Genomic DNA, 19,283 nt, shown 5'->3' on the forward strand with positions numbered 1-19,283 from the left:
CTGTTGTAATGTAGGAAAATACAGCAAAGTGCCACATACAGTTTCTTTTTAAACTATTTGTGTGCTGTTGGTTGTGGGATAATAGTGCCATGGGATCCTTTGCATCCACCTGAGGGGCCCTCTGTTTAATGTCTCCTGTGAAAGACAGCACCTTTCTCCCTCCCCCCCCCCCCCCCCCCCACCACTCTGCATTATGGCCTCAAGTCCCTGCAGTGCAGCTTGAACCCCTCATGGTCTGACATAGGTGAGAGTGCTGCCAACTGAGCATTGCCTGACACCTTGTAAATGTTCAATGAGTCTTAATTTCATCAGAATGAGGAGTTTGACATTTTGAAGGCACTAGAGGAATGGTTGGAGGATCACTGATTATAGGAGTTGGGGGAGATTTGAGGTAGGGAGCATTGCAGGTCAAATAGAAAGCTTTCCTTGGACCCTGTGCATCCCTCATCCCTCCTAATCTCTAACCTACTCCAGCCTCGTGTACCCTCGCGCTGTGCCTTTAGCCAGCTAAGTCCTAAACTCTGGAATCCCCTGCCTGAGCTGCTCTGTCTTTTCTCCTGAGACCCTCCTTTAAAACCAAGTATTCAGATGAAGTGCTTGGTTATCCAGAATAGTTGTATGCCTGCAGGGTGATGTGATGGATGTTTGCTCTCTGGCATCAGTTAAGTTTTTTTTAATCTGCACACATTGCTGCTACTGTGTCAAAGGCCACAGATGGTTGTAATTACCTCACCAGCAGCAGCAGCCCGGAGTTATGTTTGGCTTAAGATTTTTTGAGAGACTATGCGTACAGTCACTGCCATGGAAAGCTACACTAATGTATAAGTCTCATGTAAATCACCCTCTACATTGTCCCAGCAAACACTCCCAGGGCAGGTACAGAGTAAAGCTCCCTCTACACTGTCCCGTCAAACACTTCCAGGGCAGGTACAGCGCGGGTTAGATACAGAGTAAAGCTCCCTCTACACTGTCCCCATCAAACACTCCCAGGGCAGGTACAGCACGGGTTAGATACAGAGTAAAGCTCCCCCTACACTCCCATCAAACACTCCCAGGGCAGGTACAGCACGGGTTAGATACAGAGGAAAAACTCCCTCTACACAGTCCCATCAAACATTCCCAGGGCAGGTACAGCATAGGTTAGATGCAGAGTAAAGCTCCCTCTACACTGTCCCATCAAACACTCCCAGGGCAGGTACAGCACGGGGTTAGATACAGAGTAAAGCTCCCTCTACACTGTCCCGTCAAACACTTCCAGGGCAGGTACAGCACGGGTTAGATACAGAGAAAAGCTCCCTCTACACTGTCCCATCAAACATTCCCAGGGCAGGTACAGCATAGGTTAGATACAGAGTAAAGCTCCCTCTACACTGTCCCCATCAAACACTCCCAGGGCAGGTACAGCACGGGTTAGATACAGAGTAAAGCTCCCCCTACACTGTCCCATCAAACACTCCCAGGGCAGGTACAGCACGGGTTAGATACAGAGGAAAAACTCCCTCTACACAGTCCCATCAAACATTCCCAGGGCAGGTACAGCATAGGTTAGATGCAGAGTAAAGCTCCCTCTACACTGTCCCATCAAACACTCCCAGGGCAGGTACAGCACGGGGTTAGATACAGAGTAAAGCTCCCTCTACACTGTCCCGTCAAACACTTCCAGGGCAGGTACAGCACGGGTTAGATACAGAGAAAAGCTCCCTCTACACTGTCCCATCAAACATTCCCAGGGCAGGTACAGCATAGGTTAGATACAGAGTAAAGCTCCCTCTACACTGTCCCATCAAACACTCCCAGGGCAGGTACAGCACGGGTTAGATAAAGAGTAAAGCTCCCTCTACACTGTCCCATCAAACACTCCCAGGGCAGGTACAGCACGGGGTTAGATACAGAGTAAAGCTCCCTCTACACTGTCCCATCAAACATTCCCAGGGCAGGTACAGCACGGGTTAGATACAGAGTAAAGCTCCCTCTACACTGTCCCATCAAACACTCCCAGGGCAGGTACAGCACGGATTAGATACAGAGTAATGCTCCCTCTACACTGCCCCATCAAACATTCCCAGGGCAGGTACAGCCTGGGTTAGATGCAGAGTAAAGCTCCCTCTACACTGCCCCATCAAACACTCCCAGGGCAGGTACAGCACGGGTTAGATACAGAGTAAAGCTCCCTCTACACTGCCCCATCAAACATTCCCAGGGCAGGTACAGCCTGGGTTACATACAGAGTAAAGCTCCCTCTACACTGTCCCAATCGCCAAACAGCGCCCCTTACTGCAGCAAGTTGAGATTTTTATTTATTATGAGCCTCCTGTGGCCTGTGTTTAGATTGCCAATTTAGTGTCAGTTAACAACAAATTATGGACTGGGAACTGAGTTAAGGCTCGCCAAGCTAATTTTAGGTTGCTGTATTACAGCCAGGAGAGCGGAGACTTCCTGTTAATCTGGACTGGCTTTGATGTTGACCCTCAGGGGAGAGTGGCACAATTGCATTGTTCACCATCCTCGAGCCAAGACAATGAACCCAGTAACTGGGGCAGTAGTCACTGAAAAGCCCTTTCTGGAACTTTCTGTAAATGTCCAGTTATCTAAGTCCAACAGTACCTCAACAACTTGCATTTATATAGCACCTTTAACTTCTGCATTCAGATTGAACACTGCTTGTTTTCGACCCCACCCACCACATTCATGCCCGTGTGTACCGGTCCCTCACATAGTGTTTCTCCAGCGCGCCCTCCCACAAAGTCATTTGCCTCTTCCACTTATGTGTGACCCTCAGTGCCCATTAACCCAGGGCAATCCTCTTGACCCCAGGGCAATACCTGTACATTTCCCTCGCTCCCGCTGAAGAAGCAGGGAAGTACTCGCTGTTTTGAGTACAGTGCTGAGAGGTCGCATCCCAAAGAATATAAAGATCACTACCCCTCCCCACCTCCATTCCCTCCTCTCCTCCATTCCCTCCCCCTCATAGGAACATGAGGCCATTCAGCCCCTCGAGCCTGTTCCGCCATTCAATGAGATCATGGCTGATCTGCGACCTAACTCCACATACCCGCCTTTGGCCCATATCCCTTAATACGTTTGGTTAACAAAAGGCTATCAGTCTCAGATTTAAAATTAACAATTGATCGAGCATCAATTGCCATTTGCAGAAGAGAGTTCCAAACTTCTACCGCCCTTTGTGTGTAGAAGAGTTTCCTAATTTCACTCCTGAAAGGTCTGGCTCTAATTTTTAGACTCTGCCCCCTAGTCCTAGAATCCCCAACCAGCGGAAATAGTTCCTCTCTCTCTACCCTGTCTGTTCCCCTTAATATCCTGAAAACTTCGATCAGATCACCCATTAACCTTCTAAATTCTAGGGAATACATCCCTAGTTTGTGTAACCTCTCCTCGTAACCTAACCCTTGGAGTCCGGGTATCATTCTGGTAAACCTACGCTGCACTCCCTCCAAGGCCAATATATCCTTCCTCAGGTGTGGTGCCCAGAACTGCTCCCAGTGCTCCAGGTGTGGTCTAACCAGGGCTTTGTACAGCTGCAGCATAACTTCTACCCCCTTGTATTCTGGTCCTCGAGATATAAAGGCCAGCGTTCCATTAGCCTTTTTGATTATTTTCTGTACCTGTTCCTGACATTTTAATGATCGATGTACCCGGACCCCCCCCCCCGAGTCTCTTTGGACCTCCACTGTTTCTAGCTTTTCACCATTTAGAAAGCCCCCTGTTCGATCCTCTTTAGGGCCAAAGTGGATGACCTCACATTTGCTTACATTGAAATCCATTTGCCACAGTTTTGCCCATTCATTTAATCTATTGATATCCCTCTGTAATTTTATGCTTTCATCTACACTGCCTACAATGTCACCTATCTTTGTGGCATCGGCAAATTTGGATATATGACTTTCTATCCCATCATCCAAGTCACTAATAAATATTGTGAATAGTTGAGGCCCCAACACAGATCCCTGCGGGACACCACTAGTCACCTCCTGCCAATTTGAGTACCTGCCCATTATCCCTACTGCCTGTCTCCTGCCGCTCAGCCAATTTCCTAACCAGGTCAATAATTTGCCCTCAATTCCGTGGGTTTCTACCTTAGTTAACAGCCTCTTATGTGGAACTTTATCAAATGCCTTCTGGAAGTCCAGATAAATAACATCCATAGACATTCCCCTGTCCACTACATTAGTCACCTCTTCAAAAAATTCAATCAGGTTTGTCAGGCATAACCTGCCTTTCACAAATCCATGCTGGCTCTCTCTGATCAACTGAAAATTTCGAGGTGTTCAGTCACCCTATCCTGAATTATAGACTCTAGCAATTTCCCGACAACAGATGTTAGGCCAACTGGTCTATAATTCCCTGGTTCCATCTCTCGCCATTCGCCTCCATCCCCTCTCCCCCTCCTCCATTCCATTCCCTCCTCCCACCCCCATTCCCTCCTTCATCCCCTCCTGACACTGAGACAAAAACGGGCTGTAGGGGGGTGGGAAGTGTGGGATTAGACTGGGTGGGATATTAAAGGGTGTGGGGAGTAAGTGGGAGAGTGAGATTAGACTGGGTGGGATAATAAAGGGTGTGGGGACTAAGTGGGAGAGTGAGATTAGACTGGGTGGGATATTAAAGGGTGTGGGGAGTAAGTGGGAGAGTGAGATTAGACTGGGTGGGATAATAAAGTGTGGGGACTAAGTGGGAGAGTGAGATTAGACTGGGTGGGCTATTAAAGGGTGTGGGGAGTGTGGAGGAGAGTGGGATATTAAAGGTTGTGGGGAGTGAGCGGGAGAGTTGGATTAGACTGGGTGGGATATTAAAGGGGGTGGGGAGTGAGTGGGCGTGTGAGATTAGACTGGGTGGGATATTAAAGGGTGTGGGGAGAGTGGGATGAGACTGGGTGGGATAATAAAGGGTGTGGGGACTAAGTGGGAGAGTGAGATTAGACTGGGTGGGATATTAAAGGGTGTGGGGAGTAAGTGGGAGAGTGAGATTGGACTGGGTGGGATATTAAAGGGCGTGGGGAGTGAGGGAGTCGGATTAGAGTGGGTGGGATATTAAAGGGTGAGGGGGAGAGTGGGATTAGACTGGGTGGGATATTAAAGGGTGAGGGGGAGAGTGGGATTAGACTGGGTGGTATATTAAAGGGTATGGGGAGAGCGGGATTAGACTGGGTGGGATATTAAAGGCTGTGGGGAGTGAGGGGGAGAGTGGGATTAGACTGGGTGGGATATTAAAGGGTGTGGGGAGTGAGGGGGAGAGTGGGATTAGACTGGGTGGGATATTAAAGGGTGTGGGGAGTGAGATTAGACAGGGTGGGATATTAAAGGGTGTGGGGAGTGAGTGGGAGAGTGAGATTAGACTGGGTGGGATATTAAAGGGTGTGGGGAGTGAGGGGGAGAGTGAGATTAGACTGGGTGGGATATTAAAGGGTGTGGGGAGTGAGCAGGAGAGTGGGATTCAGCAGATGTCAGGGGCTAGTCTAGAGAAACACCAGTGCAATGTGGATGGGCCGAGCGGCCTGTTTTCTTGCTGAAAGAAAGCTACGACAGAGGCAAGAAATAAGAAAAGGATCCGTGACATTTATTGATGCAGTTTAATATGCAACTGACCAACTAAAGAATCTTTACAATATATAAAGAACATACAGATGACATAATATATATACTACACAGAACGACTATAGCAAACTTGGGGCCCATGGGATTGGGATCAGCAAATTGACTCGGGCAGGAGCCAGCTTCTGTGTTCAATACTGTCAGGACGTAACGCGAGGGTTTAACGCAATTATACATCAAACGCAATTGGCAGACAGCGGGAATATGGGGCTGTACAGGGTCATAACAGATATTAAAAAAATATATTTACAGAAAAACAAGAGGGTCAGAGGGCGACTGAGGTCCTTCTTGGTATCAAGTGGCGAACTTTGTATTTTATATAATAACGAAACCCAAACTCATTTTAAAAGGTGATCAGGTCTGACTTGCACCCCCATATTCTCACCCCTCCCTCCTTCAAAACGTGCCAACTCTGGCTGGGGTATGGGATCCAGGGGTACCCGCTTCCCGCGGGCATACTTCCCGCATTCTTCACGTTGAGCCTAGAACGAGACGTTAGCAGGTTATGCGATCGCAGAGGATGTCACAACCTGTCCTGCAGGTGCGGTAGCACAGTGGTTATGTTACTGGACTAGAAATCCAGAGGTCCTGGACTAATGATCCAACGAGACATGAGTTCAACTCTCATCTCACTCATGGCAGCTGGGGAATTTAAATTCAGTTAATTAAATAAGTCTGGAATAAAAAGCTAGGATCAGTAATGGTGACCATGGAACTACCGGATTGTCGTAAAAACCCATCTGGTTAGGACAGGAAATCTGCTGGTCTGGCCTGTACGTGACTCCAGACCCACAGCAATGTGGTTGACTCTTAACTGCCTCTCTGTGTTTCAAGAAGGCAGCTTACCACCACCTTCTCGGGGGCAATTAGGGATGGGCAATAGCCTTGCCAGCGACGCCCACATCCCGTGAACAAAAATAAAAGCTCGATGCCCACACATGCACCAGGTTCCCAGCAGGGGTTGCTGGATAGCGATCGGGAGAGGAGTGGGGAACCCTGGCTAGTTTTAATCCTCCTCCCTAACCTTGGGGTGCTGGGGCCAATTGAAGCAGTCCGACTCCTGTCCAGCGATCACAGCGTGGCAGCTCCCTGGTCCATGCGGGCCAGGACCACCAGGCCGCGTATTCACCCACTGAACCCACTTCTTGACACTCTCGGGGCATTATGGATGGATTTTCAGTGCAATGCACCCTGACATTACTCCCTACTGAAATGCTGCAGCACCTCCCCTCCAAGCAAGCTCACCTGGCCATCTGGACAGTCCTACATGACAAGTTATTGATACCACGTGCTCTGGGTGGGGGAGAATCAGTCGCAGGCCATTCCAAAATTGGAATCTCTCTGTCATTTGCCTCCCTCCCTTAGACACACTCGCACCGCTCAAAGGCTGGTGTCAGAACCTGGGGAATGGACAATCAAACAGGTAAAACGGGGAGCCATTTCCATTGAGGGAAAGGTTGAATCTAGATTTGAACTTCATCACTTAGTGGGCACTGGCTCTCCCCACTTCCAGTAGGAGAAAGAGACATGAGAGTGTGAGAGAACGCGTGAGAAAGAGAATGGGGGGAACGGAGAGGGCGAGAACGTGAGAAAGAGCACGAGAAGGTGTGTGAGAGAAAGTGAGAGTGCGAGAGTAAGAAAGCGTGAGAGAAAGTGAAGAAGTGAGCGACTGAAAGAAAAGATGTGAGAGCTTAATGGTGTGAGCAAATATATGAGAGCATGTGCAGGAGATAGAGAGCATGAGTATACAGGAGATAGAGAGAGAACCATATCTAAGACTGGATGACAGCACTAAGGGTGCAGATCAAGGAATCGATGATGGACCGACCAGCGATTGATCCCGATCAGTATGGCACCGGGTGATACGTTCACCTCCCAGTAGCGAAGAATCCTAACGCATCTTCTAAAGAGTGGCACAGGTTTATTCACAAGAATTGGATCAAGAATGAGAGCCAGAGGATCAGAGAAAGAGTTAACTTCTGTCAGACACAACAGCCCAGTGGGTTGGGAGGTCCCTGGAGGGAGACCGGAAGTGTCTTACATGGAATCATTTGAAGAGGAAATTCTGCCTACTCTGGGCAAACCGTCAGTTTTTCTACCTGGATGAGGGAGGCCATTCAGCGCATCCAACCAGAAACACCCTACAGTCTTTCCCCACCCCCCATCACTTCAACTGTTTCTTAAATTGTTCCAAGGACTTTTCTCCAACTCCCCAAACTAGAGCCCATTCCATATGTGATTGGTCCTAAATTAACTTATCCCCTGTTTGACACTGTGACTTGCCCATCTCTCATGTTGGCAGTATGTTCTGAATTTATATTTTCCCCTACCATTTACCATCTTGTACAACTCAGTGGAGGTCCTCACAAACATCTCCTTCCAAGGTGGAACTGGCCAAGTTTCACCCTGTGATGGGCATGCTCCATTGGGCTTGTGGTATCAATCACTGTCCTTTGGATGAGACGTTAGACTGGGCCCCATCTCGCTGTCCTGGTGCCTTCGATGGATGTTAAAAGATCTCATGGAAACAAATGGAAGAGAAGGAAGCTCTCCCAGTGCCCTGGCCAACATTATCAACTCAATCAACACCAGCACATCACCTGATCATCTCATTGCTGTTTGCAAGATCTAGTTATGCGCACAAATAGTGGCCACATTCATATGACTCCACCGTGTTTGTGAAGCACTTTGAGGTGCGAGACTGAGGCCAAATTCCTTCCTTGAAACCAGACACCTCAGCAGCCAGCTGATACCACAGTGAGGCCGTGGAAATTCAGGGCCCATCCCCCGCCCCACGGAACTGGCTCCAGGTACCGACTGAAGAAGCCAGAACCAATAAATGATTACAATATTTACAAGGAAGCGTTGGGAGTCTGCCCCGTTCCTGACCCCCTCCCGGCCAAAACACCAATCAGCTTTAACCTGCATCAGGGTCTGGTAGGAAGCAGATTCGTGCTCTGGTAAGCTACACCTCATCGATTCACATCGATACCCAGTTAGTCGGTTCTCTGGCCGGTTTTGACCCATCCTTGGTCTATGCTCAGTTAGCTATCTCAGCCCTGTGCTGCGAGGCATTCACCAACGAGCCCATTGGTGGGAGCAGGGGGGGAACAGCCATGAGGGCCCCTCATTCAGAGAAACCCAGGTCCTCGGTGCTCCGAAAATATGAACCCATGAACCACCTACACCTAGAGCTTTGAATCTTCATTCCCAAACATCAAAACATTCACAGGAGGAATCGGATTAAATTTACAGGAATTTTGTAGTTTTGAGGTGAGGTTGGGAGTTGAGATCCTTCAATCAGAGTAGAAGGGGCAGCGACAGAAGGATCGGAGCAGTACCCTCGGGTGTAGGGTATTGGGGAGTGGGGTCCTCTGGAGATGGCCAGTGGCTGAACTAGAAAGTTTGCTGGACCATCCAAGGATGGCTAAAGCATGCAAGAGGAGCTTCTAACACCAGAGCCTGGGTCAGCAGACAGGGGAAGACTCCACTTCCTTGGTTGTTCTGTGTGGGAGCAACAACCTCGGTATTGGGCTGGCTTGCTGTCACCAGTTTTCCTTCCGGGAAACGTCTCTTCGAATTCTCGAAAATGACTCTTCGCTAACAGACTCCTCCTTGTCCATGCGACGAGTTCGATCCATTCTATAACGGAGGGAGAGGGAAGGAGAGAGACACGGCAGATTTTTGGTACCACGTTATCTGCTCATATAAGTGAATTTAAAGTAATTGGTAGAAGGATTAGAGGGGAGTTGAGGAGAACTTTTTTCACCCAGAGGGTGGTGGGGGTCTGGAACTCACTGCCTGAAAGGGTGGGAGAGGCAGAGACCCTCATCACATTTAAAAAGTAGTTGGATATGCTCTTGAAGTGCCGTAACCCACAGGGCTACGGACCAAGTGCTGGAAAGTGGGATTAGGCTGGAGAGCTCTTTTTCGGCCGGCACAGACACGATGGGCCGAATGGCCTCCTTCTGTGCCGTAAATTTCTATGATTCTATATAACCATGAAAACGTGGGGGAAACTGCGACACCCGTCCAATGCCAAAACTCCATGCCCAAGTCCTGGTAAGAGAGGAGTGTCGGCTTCGTCGGGTGGGCTGCCAAGAGGCTGAGGGACGGGCGCTCGGCTTCGACGGCCAACAGTGCTGCATCGCAGCCTTCAGGGCCCGCGGACATCACTGGACTGGAGGCAAATCCCAGCTCAATCGCTGTTACCTGTGAAAACACAAGGCGCCCCTCCCCTCCCCTCCCCCACTCCACCTCGTTCCAAAGGTCACCGGAGGTTAATTGGAACCGTCGAGTTAGCGAAAGGATTGCGCCATTTGGGCAACACAGCGTTAAATAACTGAAATACTCGCACAGTGGGCTGGGTTCAGGGCCTGCTCCAGGACTGAGGCCCTTTTCTAGATCTCCGGCGTCTGAATGGACAATATTTTTTTTATACAAAAAAACGGTAAAATGTCTTTGATCGCCCTGCACCGCCCCTTCATTCTGTTATCCCCATCCCCCCAACCCGCCCCATGCATAAATGTGACGTCTTCGGATCCTCCAGTAGGCCTTGGGATTTCAGGAGAAGTTCGTCCAACGTTAACTCCCGGGGATTTACTGCCGTGCGGCACAGCAGGCTCTGCTCAGGGAATTGCCCATTAAATATTATTTATTTTCGAATGCGATTGGACTGCCACGTGAATACTTTCTCCTCGTCTCCAGCGGGGTGGCGTGAGGGTCGGGGAACGGGGCTTGGAGGGTTCGGTCACACACTCATTGTCATGCTGGGGGAGTACTGGGAAAAGAAAGCACAGCACATGAAAGATCGTCACAGAATCGTACAGTACACAAGGAGGCCATTCGGCCCATCGCGCATCTTTGATCGAGCTCGCCAGTTACTCCCACTCCCACCCGCTCTTTCCCAATAGCCCTGCAAATTTTTTCTTTTCAATTATTTATCCAATTCTCTTTTGAAATTGAATCTGCTTCCACCGCCCTTTCAGGCAGCGCATTCCAGATCATAACAACTCGCTGTGTAAAAAAAATTCTCCTCATCTCCCAAAGGTCTGCCGGTGGTGATGGAGTTTTTAATGGAACTGAATATCAGACAATGCATATAACAGGAGGCCCATCCGATAATGCCCGCTATGGGTTCCTGCTCCTGATCACTGTCCAGTGACCCCTGGGTTAGAGAGAGGGAGAAATCAGCCCGGGTTCCTGCTCCTGATCACTGTCCAGTGACCCCTGGGTTAGAGAGAGAGGGAAATCAGCCAGGGTTCCTGCTCCTGATCACTGTCCAGTGACCCCTGGGTTAGAGAGAGGAGAAATCAGCCAGGGTTCCTGCTCCTGATCACTGTCCAGTGACCCCCTGGGTTAGAGAGAGAGGGGAAATCAGCCAGGGTTCCTGCTCCTGATCACTGTCCGCTGACCCCTGGGTTAGAGAGAGGGGAAATCAGCCCGGGTTCCTGCTCCTGATCACTGTCCAGTGACCCCTGGGTTAGAGAGAGAGGGAAATCAGCCAGGGTTCCTGCTCCTGATCACTGTCCAGTGACCCCTGGGTTAGAGAGAGGAGAAATCAGCCAGGGTTCCTGCTCCTGATCACTGTCCAGTGACCCCCTGGGTTAGAGAGAGAGGGGAAATCAGCCAGGGTTCCTGCTCCTGATCACTGTCCGCTGACCCCTGGGTTAGAGAGAGGGGAAATCAGCCAGGGTTCCTGCTACTGATCACTGTCCAGTGACCCCTGGGTTAGAGAGAGGAGAAATCAGCCAGGGTTCCTGCTCCTGATCACTGCCCAGTTGACCCCCTGGGTTAGAGAGAGGAGAAATCAGCCAGGGTTCCTGCTCCTGATCACTGTCCAGTGACCCCTGGGTTAGAGAGAGAGAGGAAATCAGCCAGGGTTCCTGCTCCTGATCACTGTCCAGTGACCCCTGGGTTAGAGAGAGGGGAAATCAGCCAGGCTACCTGCTCCTGATCACTGTCCAGTGACCCCTGGGTTAGAGAGAGGGAAATCAACCAGGGTTCCTGCTCCTGATCACTGCTCAGTGACCCCTGGGTTAGAGAGAGGGCAATCAACCAGGGTTCCTGCTCCTGATCACTGTCCAGTGACCCCTGGGTTAGAGAGAGAGGGGAAATCAGCCAGGCTTCCTGCTCCTGATCACTGCCCAGTGACCCCCTGGGTTAGAGAGAGGAGAAATCAGCCAGGGTTCCTGCTCCTGATCACTGTCCAGTGACCCCCTGGGTTAGAGAGAGAGGGGAAATCAGCCAGGGTTCCTGCTCCTGATCACTGCCCAGTGACCCTCTGGGTTAGAGAGAGGAGAAATCAGCCAGGGTTCCTGCTCCTGATCACTGTCCAGTGACCCCTGGGTTAGAGAGAGGGGGAAAACCAGCCAGGGCTCCTGCTCCTGATCACTGTCCGCTGACCCCTGGGTTAGAGGGAGGGGAAATCAGCCAGGGTTCCTGCTCCTGATCACTGCCCAGTGACCCCCTGGGTTAGAGAGAGGAGAAATCAGCCAGGGTTCCTGCTCCTGATCACTGTCCAGTGACCCCCTGGGTTAGAGAGAGAGGGGAAATCAGCCAGGGTTCCTGCTCCTGATCACTGCCCAGTGACCCTCTGGGTGAGAGAGAGGAGAAATCAGCCAGGGTTCCTGCTCCTGATCACTGTCCAGTGACCACTGGGTTAGAGAGAGGGGGAAAATCAGCCAGGGCTTCTGCTCCTGATCACTGTCCGCTGACCCCTGGGTTAGAGGGAGGGGAAATCAGCCAGGGTTCCTGCTCCTGATCACTGTCCGCTGACCCCTGGGTTAGAGGGAGGGGAAATCAGCGAGGGTTCCTGCTCCTGATCACTGTCCGCTGACCCCTGGGTTAGAGAGAGGAGAAATCAGCCAGGGTTCCTGCTCCTGATCACTGCCCAGTTGACCCCCTGGGTTAGAGAGAGGAGAAATCAGCCAGGGTTCCTGCTCCTGATCACTGTCCACTGACCCCTGGGTTAGAGAGAGGGGAAATCAGCCAGGGTACCTGCTCCTGATCACTGTCCACTGACCCCTGGGTTAGAGAGAGGGGAAATCAGCCAGGGTTCCTGCTCCTGATCACTGTCCAGTGACCCCTGGGTTAGAGAGCGGGGAAATCAGCCAGGGTTCCTGCTCCTGATCACTGTCCAGTGACCCCTGGATTAGAGAGAGGGAAATCAGCCAGGGTTCCTGCTCCTGATCACTGCCCAGTGACCCCTGGGTTACAGAGAGAGGAAATCAGCCAGGGTTCCTGCTCCTGATCACTGTCCAGTGACCCCTGGGTTAGAGAGAGGGGAAATCAGCCTGGGTTCCTGCTCCTGGTCGCTGTCCAGTGACCCCTGGATTAGAGAGAGGGGAAATCAGCCAGGGTTCCTGCTCCTGATCACTGTCCAGTGACCCCTGGGTTAGAGAGAGGGGAAATCAGCCTGGATTCCTGCTCCTGATCACTGTCCAGTGACCCCTGGATTAGAGAGAGGGGAAATCAGCCTGGGTTCCTGCTCCTGATCACTGCCCAGTGACCCCTGGGTCAGCGAGAGAGGAAATCAGCCAGGGTTCCTGCTCCTGATCACTGTCCAGTGACCCGTGGGTTAGAGAGAGGGGAAATCAGCCAGGGTTCCTGCTCCTGATCACTGCCCAGTGACCCCTGGGTTAGAGAGAGAGGAAATCAGCCAGGGTTCCTGCTCCTGATCACTGTCCAGTGATCCCTGGGTTAGAGAGAGGGGAAAGGTCAGACCGGGTTCCTGCTACTGGCCACTGTCCAGTGACCCCTGGGCTAGAGAGAGGGGAAATCAGCCAGGGTTCCTGCTCCTGATCACTGATCCCTGGGTTAGAGATGGGGGGAATCAGCCAGGGTTCCTGCTCCTGATCACTGTCCAGTGACCCCTGGGTTAGAGAGAAGGGAAATCAGCCAGGGTTCCTGCTCCTGATCACTGCCCAGTGATCTCTGGGTTAGAGAGGGGGGAAATCAGCCAGGGTTCCTGCTCTTGATCACTGTCCAGTGATCTCTGGGTTAGAGAGGGGGGAAATCAGCCAGGATTCCTGCTCCTGATCACTGCCCAGTGATCCCTGGGTTAGAGAGAGGGGGAAAATCAGCCAGGGTTCCTGCTCCTGATCACTGCCCAGTGACCCCTGGGTTAGAGAGAGGGGAAAGGTCAGACCGGGTTCCTGCTACTGGCCACTGTCCAGTGACCCCTGGGTTAGAGAGAGGGGAAATCAGCCAGGGTTCCTGCTCCTGATCACTGATCCCTGGGTTAGAGAGGGGGGGAATCAGCCAGGGTTCCAGCTCCTGATCACTGCCCAGTGATCTCTGGGTTAGAGAGGGGGGGAATCAGCCAGGGTTCCTGCTCTTGATCACTGTCCAGTGACCCCTGGGTTAGAGAGGGGGGGAATCAGCCAGGGTTCCTGCTCTTGATCACTGTCCAGTGACCCCTGGGTTAGAGAGGGGGGGAATCAGCCAGGGTTCCAGCTCCTGATCACTGTCCAGTGACCTCTGGGTTAGAGAGGGGGGAAATCAGCCAGGATTCCTGCTCCTGATCACTGATCCCTGCGTTAGAGAGGGGGGGAATCAGCCAGGGTTCCTGCTCCTGATCACTGTCCAGTGACCCCTGGGTTAGAGTGAGGGGGAAATCAGCCAGGGTTCCTGCTCCTGATCACTGTCCAGTGACCCCTGGGTTAGAGAGAGGGGAAAGGTCAGACCGGGTTCCTGCTCCTGGTCACTGTCCAGTGACCCCTGGGTTAGAGAGGGGGGAAATCAGCCAGGGTTCCTGCTGCTGATCACTGCCCAGTGACCCCTGGGTTAGAGAGAGAGGGGAAATCAGCCAGGGTTCCTGCTCCTGATCACTGTCCAGTGACCCCTGGGTTAGAGAGAGGGGAAATCAGCCAGGGTTCCTGCTCCTGATCACTGTCCAGTGACCCCTGGGTTAGAGAGAGGAAAATCAGCCAGGGTTCCTGCTCCTGATCACTGTCCAGTGACCCCTGGGTTAGAGAGAGGGGGAAATCAGCCAGGGTTCCTGCTCCTGATCACTGTCCAGTGACCCCTGGGTTAGAGAGAGGGGGAAATCAGCCAGGGTTCCTGCTCCTGATCACTGTCCAGTGACCCCTGGGTTAGAGAGAGAGGAAATCAGCCAGGGTTCCTGCTCCTGATCACTGATCCCTGCGTTAGAGAGGGGGGGAATCAGCCAGGGTTCCTGCTCCTGATCACTGTCCAGTGACCCCTGGGTTAGAGAAAGGGGGAAATCAGCCAGGGTTCCTGCTCCTGATCACTGTCCAGTGACCCCTGGGTTAGAGAGAGGGGAAAGGTCAGACCGGGTTTCTGCTCCTGGTCACTGTCCATTGATCCCTAGGTTAGAGAGAGAGGGGAAATCAGCCAGGGTTCCTGCTCCTGATCACTGTCCAGCGACCCCTGGGTTAGAGAGAGAGGGGAAATCAGCCAGGGTTCCTGCTCCTGATCACTGTCCAGTGACCCTTGGGTTAGAGAGAGAGGGGAAATCAGCCAGGGTTCCTGCTCCTGATCACTGTCCAGTGACCCCTGGGTTAGAGAGAGAGGGGAAATCAGCCAGGGTTCCTGCTCCTGATCGCTGTCCAGTGACCCTGGGTTAGAGAGAGGGGAAATCAGCCAGGGTTCCTGCTCCTGATCGCTGTCCAGTGACCCCTGGGTTAGAGAGAGGGAAATCAGCCAGGGTTCCTGCTCCTGATCACTGTCCAGTGACCCCTGGGTTAGAGAGAGAGGGGAAATCAGCCAGGGTTCCTGCTCCTGATCGCTGTCCAGTGACCCTGGGTTAGAGAGAGGGGAAATCAGCCAGGGTTCCAGCTCCTGATCGCTGTCCAGTGAGCCTGGGTTAGAGAGAGAGGAAATCAGCCAGGGATCCTGCTCCTGATCGCTGTCCAGTGACCCCCTGGGTTAGAGAGAGGGGAAATCAGCCAGGGTTCCTGCTCCTGATCACTGTCCAGTGACCCCTGGGTGAGAGAGAGAGGGGAAATCAGCCAGGGTTCCTGCTCCTGATCACTGTCCAGTGACCCCTGGGTTAGAGAGAGAGGGGAAATCAGCCAGGGTTCCTGCTCCTGATCACTGTCCAGTGACACCTGGGTTAGAGTGAGGGGGAAATCAGCCAGGGTTCCTGCTCCTGATCACTGTCCAGTGACCCCTGGGTTAGAGAGAAGGGAAATCAGCCAGGGTTCCTGCTCCTGATCACTGTCCAGTGACCCCTGGGTTAGAGTGAGGGGGAAATCAGCCAGGGTTCCTGCTCCTGATCACTGTCCTGTGACCCCTGGGTTAGAGAGAGGGGAAAGGTCAGACCGGGTTCCTGCTCCTGGTCACTGTCCAGTGACCCCTGGGTTAGAGAGGGGGGAAATCAGCCAGGGTTCCTGCTCCTGATCACTGTCCAGTGACCCCTGGGTTAGAGAGAGAGAGGAAATCAGCCAGGGTTCCTGCTCCTGATCACTGTCCAGTGACCCCTGGGTTAGAGAGGGGAAATCAGCCAGGCTACCTGCTCCTGATCACTGTCCAGTGACCCCTGGGTTAGAGAGAGGGAAATCAACCAGGGTTCCTGCTCCTGATCACTGCCCAGTGACCCCTGGGTTAGAGAGAGGGCAATCAACCAGGGTTCCTGCTCCTGATCACTGTCCAGTGACCCCTGGGTTAGAGAGAGAGGGGAAATCAGCCAGGCTTCCTGCTCCTGATCACTGCCCAGTGACCCCCTGGGTTAGAGAGAGGAGAAATCAGCCAGGGTTCCTGCTCCTGATCACTGTCCAGTGACCCCTGGGTTAGAGAGAGGGGGAAAACCAGCCAGGGCTCCTGCTCCTGATCACTGTCCGCTGACCCCTGGGTTAGAGGGAGGGGAAATCAGCCAGGGTTCCTGCTCCTGATCACTGCCCAGTGACCCCCTGGGTTAGAGAGAGGAGAAATCAGCCAGGGTTCCTGCTCCTGATCACTGTCCAGTGACCCCCTGGGTTAGAGAGAGAGGGGAAATCAGCCAGGGTTCCTGCTCCTGATCACTGCCCAGTGACCCTCTGGGTGAGAGAGAGGAGAAATCAGCCAGGGTTCCTGCTCCTGATCACTGTCCAGTGACCCCTGGGTTAGAGAGAGGGGGAAAATCAGCGAGGGTTCCTGCTCCTGATCACTGTCCGCTGACCCCTGGGTTAGAGGGAGGGGAAATCAGCCAGGGTTCCTGCTCCTGATCACTGTCCAGTGACCCCTGGGTTAGAGAGAGGAGAAATCAGCCAGGGTTCCTGCTCCTGATCACTGCCCAGTTGACCCCCTGGGTTAGAGAGAGGAGAAATCAGCCAGGGTTCCTGCTCCTGATCACTGTCCACTGACCCCTGGGTTAGAGAGAGGGGAAATCAGCCAGGGTAACTGCTCCTGATCACTGTCCACTGACCCCTGGGTTAGAGAGAGGGGAAATCAGCCAGGGTTCCTGCTCCTGATCACTGTCCAGTGACCCCTGGGTTAGAGAGCGGGGAAATCAGCCAGGGTTCCTGCTCCTGATCACTGTCCAGTGACCCCTGGATTAGAGAGAGGGAAATCAGCCAGGGTTCCTGCTCCTGATCACTGTCCAGTGACCCCTGGGTTAGAGAGAGGGGAAATCAGCCTGGGTTCCTGCTCCTGGTCGCTGTCCAGTGACCCCTGGATTAGAGAGAGGGGAAATCAGCCAGGGTTCCTGCTCCTGATCACTGTCCAGTGACCCCTGGGTTAGAGAGAGGGGAAATCAGCCTGGATTCCTGCTCCTGATCACTGTCCAGTGACCCCTGGATTAGAGAGAGGGGAAATCAGCCTGGGTTCCTGCTCCTGATCACTGCCCAGTGACCCCTGGGTTAGCGAGAGAGGAAATCAGCCAGGGTTCCTGCTCCTGATCACTGTCCAGTGACCCGTGGGTTAGAGAGAGGGGAAATCAGCCAGGGTTCCTGCTCCTGATCACTGCCCAGTGACCCCTGGGTTAGAGAGAGAGGAAATCAGCCAGGGTTCCTGCTCCTGATCACTGTCCAGTGATCCCTGGGTTAGAGAGAGGGGAAAGGTCAGACCGGGTTCCTGCTACTGGCCACTGTCCAGTGACCCCTGGGCTAGAGAGAGGGGAAATCAGCCAGGGTTCCTGCTCCTGATCACTGATCCCTGGGTTAGAGATGGGGGGAATCAGCCAGGGTTCCTGCTCCTGATCACTGTCCAGTGACCCCTGGGTTAGAGAGAAGGGAAATCAGCCAGGGTTCCTGCTCCTGATCACTGCCCAGTGATCTCTGGGTTAGAGAGGGGGGAAATCAGCCAGGGTTCCTGCTCTTGATCACTGTCCAGTGATCTCTGGGTTAGAGAGGGGGGAAATCAGCCAGGATTCCTGCTCCTGATCACTGCCCAGTGATCCCTGGGTTAGAGAGAGGGGGAAAATCAGCCAGGGTTCCTGCTCCTGATCACTGCCCAGTGACCCCTGGGTTAGAGAGAGGGGAAAGGTCAGACCGGGTTCCTGCTACTGGCCACTGTCCAGTGACCCCTGGGTTAGAGAGAGGGGAAATCAGCCAGGGTTCCTGCTCCTGATCACTGATCCCTGGGTTAGAGAGGGGGGGAATCAGCCAGGGTTCCAGCTCCTGATCACTGCCCAGTGATCTCTGGGTTAGAGAGGGGGGGAATCAGCCAGGGTTCCTGCTCTTGATCACTGTCCAGTGACCTCTGGGTTAGAGAGGGGGGAAATCAGCCAGGATTCCTGCTCCTGATCACTGCCCAGTGACCCCTGGGTTAGAGAGAGAGGAAATCAGCCAGGGTTCCTGCTCCTGATCACTGATCCCTGCGTTAGAGAGGGGGGGAATCAGCCAGGGTTCCTGCTCCTGATCACTGTCCAGTGACCCCTGGGTTAGAGTGAGGGGGAAATCAGCCAGGGTTCCTGCTCCTGATCACTGTCCAGTGACCCCTGGGTTAGAGAGAGGGGAAAGGTCAGACCGGGTTCCTGCTCCTGGTCACTGTCCAGTGACCCCTGGGTTAGAGAGGGGGGAAATCAGCCAGGGTTCCTGCTGCTGATCACTGCCCAGTGACCCCTGGGTTAGAGAGAGAGGGGAAATCAGCCAGGGTTCCTGCTCCTGATCACTGTCCAGTGACCCCTGGGATGGAGAGAGGGGAAATCAGCCAGGGTTCCTGCTCCTGATCACTGTCCAGTGACCCCTGGGTTAGAGAGAGGAAAATCAGCCAGGGTTCCTGCTCCTGATCACTGTCCAGTGACCCCTGGGTTAGAGAGAGGGGGAAATCAGCCAGGGTTCCTGCTCCTGATCACTGTCCAGTGACCCCTGGGTTAGAGAGAGAGGAAATCAGCCAGGGTTCCTGCTCCTGATCACTGATCCCTGCGTTAGAGAGGGGGGGAATCAGCCAGGGTTCCTGCTCCTGATCACTGTCCAGTGACCCCTGGGTTAGAGAAAGGGGGAAATCAGCCAGGGTTCCTGCTCCTGATCACTGTCCAGTGACCCCTGGGTTAGAGAGAGGGGAAAGGTCAGACCGGGTTTCTGCTCCTGGTCACTGTCCAGTGACCCCTGGGTTAGAGAGGGGGGAAATCAGCCAGGGTTCCTGCTCCTGATCACTGTCCAGTGATCCCTAGGTTAGAGAGAGAGGGGAAATCAGCCAGGGTTCCTGCTCCTGATCACTGTCCAGCGACCCCTAGGTTAGGGAGAGAGGGGAAATCAGCCAGGGTTCCTGCTCCTGATCACTGTCCAGTGACCC

The 19,283-nt window shown here is 53.0% G+C and overlaps 1 protein-coding gene across 1 annotated transcript in view; it reads right to left on the bottom strand.

Moving 5' to 3' along the window:
• Positions 1-5,550: 5,550 nt before the first annotated feature.
• ssbp4 (single stranded DNA binding protein 4) overlaps positions 5,551-19,283 on the bottom strand; it is a 206,874-nt gene continuing 193,141 nt past the window's right edge. The window contains exon 18 of the mRNA XM_086004348.1: positions 5,551-10,386. Coding sequence (XP_085860474.1) covers positions 10,357-10,386 — 30 coding nt within the window. The 3' untranslated portion in view covers positions 5,551-10,356. The remainder of the gene's footprint in view (positions 10,387-19,283) is intronic.

The sequence above is a fragment of the Somniosus microcephalus genome, chromosome 13 (genome assembly GCF_052327205.1).
Source record: "Somniosus microcephalus isolate GS21.2 chromosome 13, FLI_Smic_1.0, whole genome shotgun sequence".
NCBI lineage: Eukaryota > Metazoa > Chordata > Chondrichthyes > Squaliformes > Somniosidae > Somniosus > Somniosus microcephalus.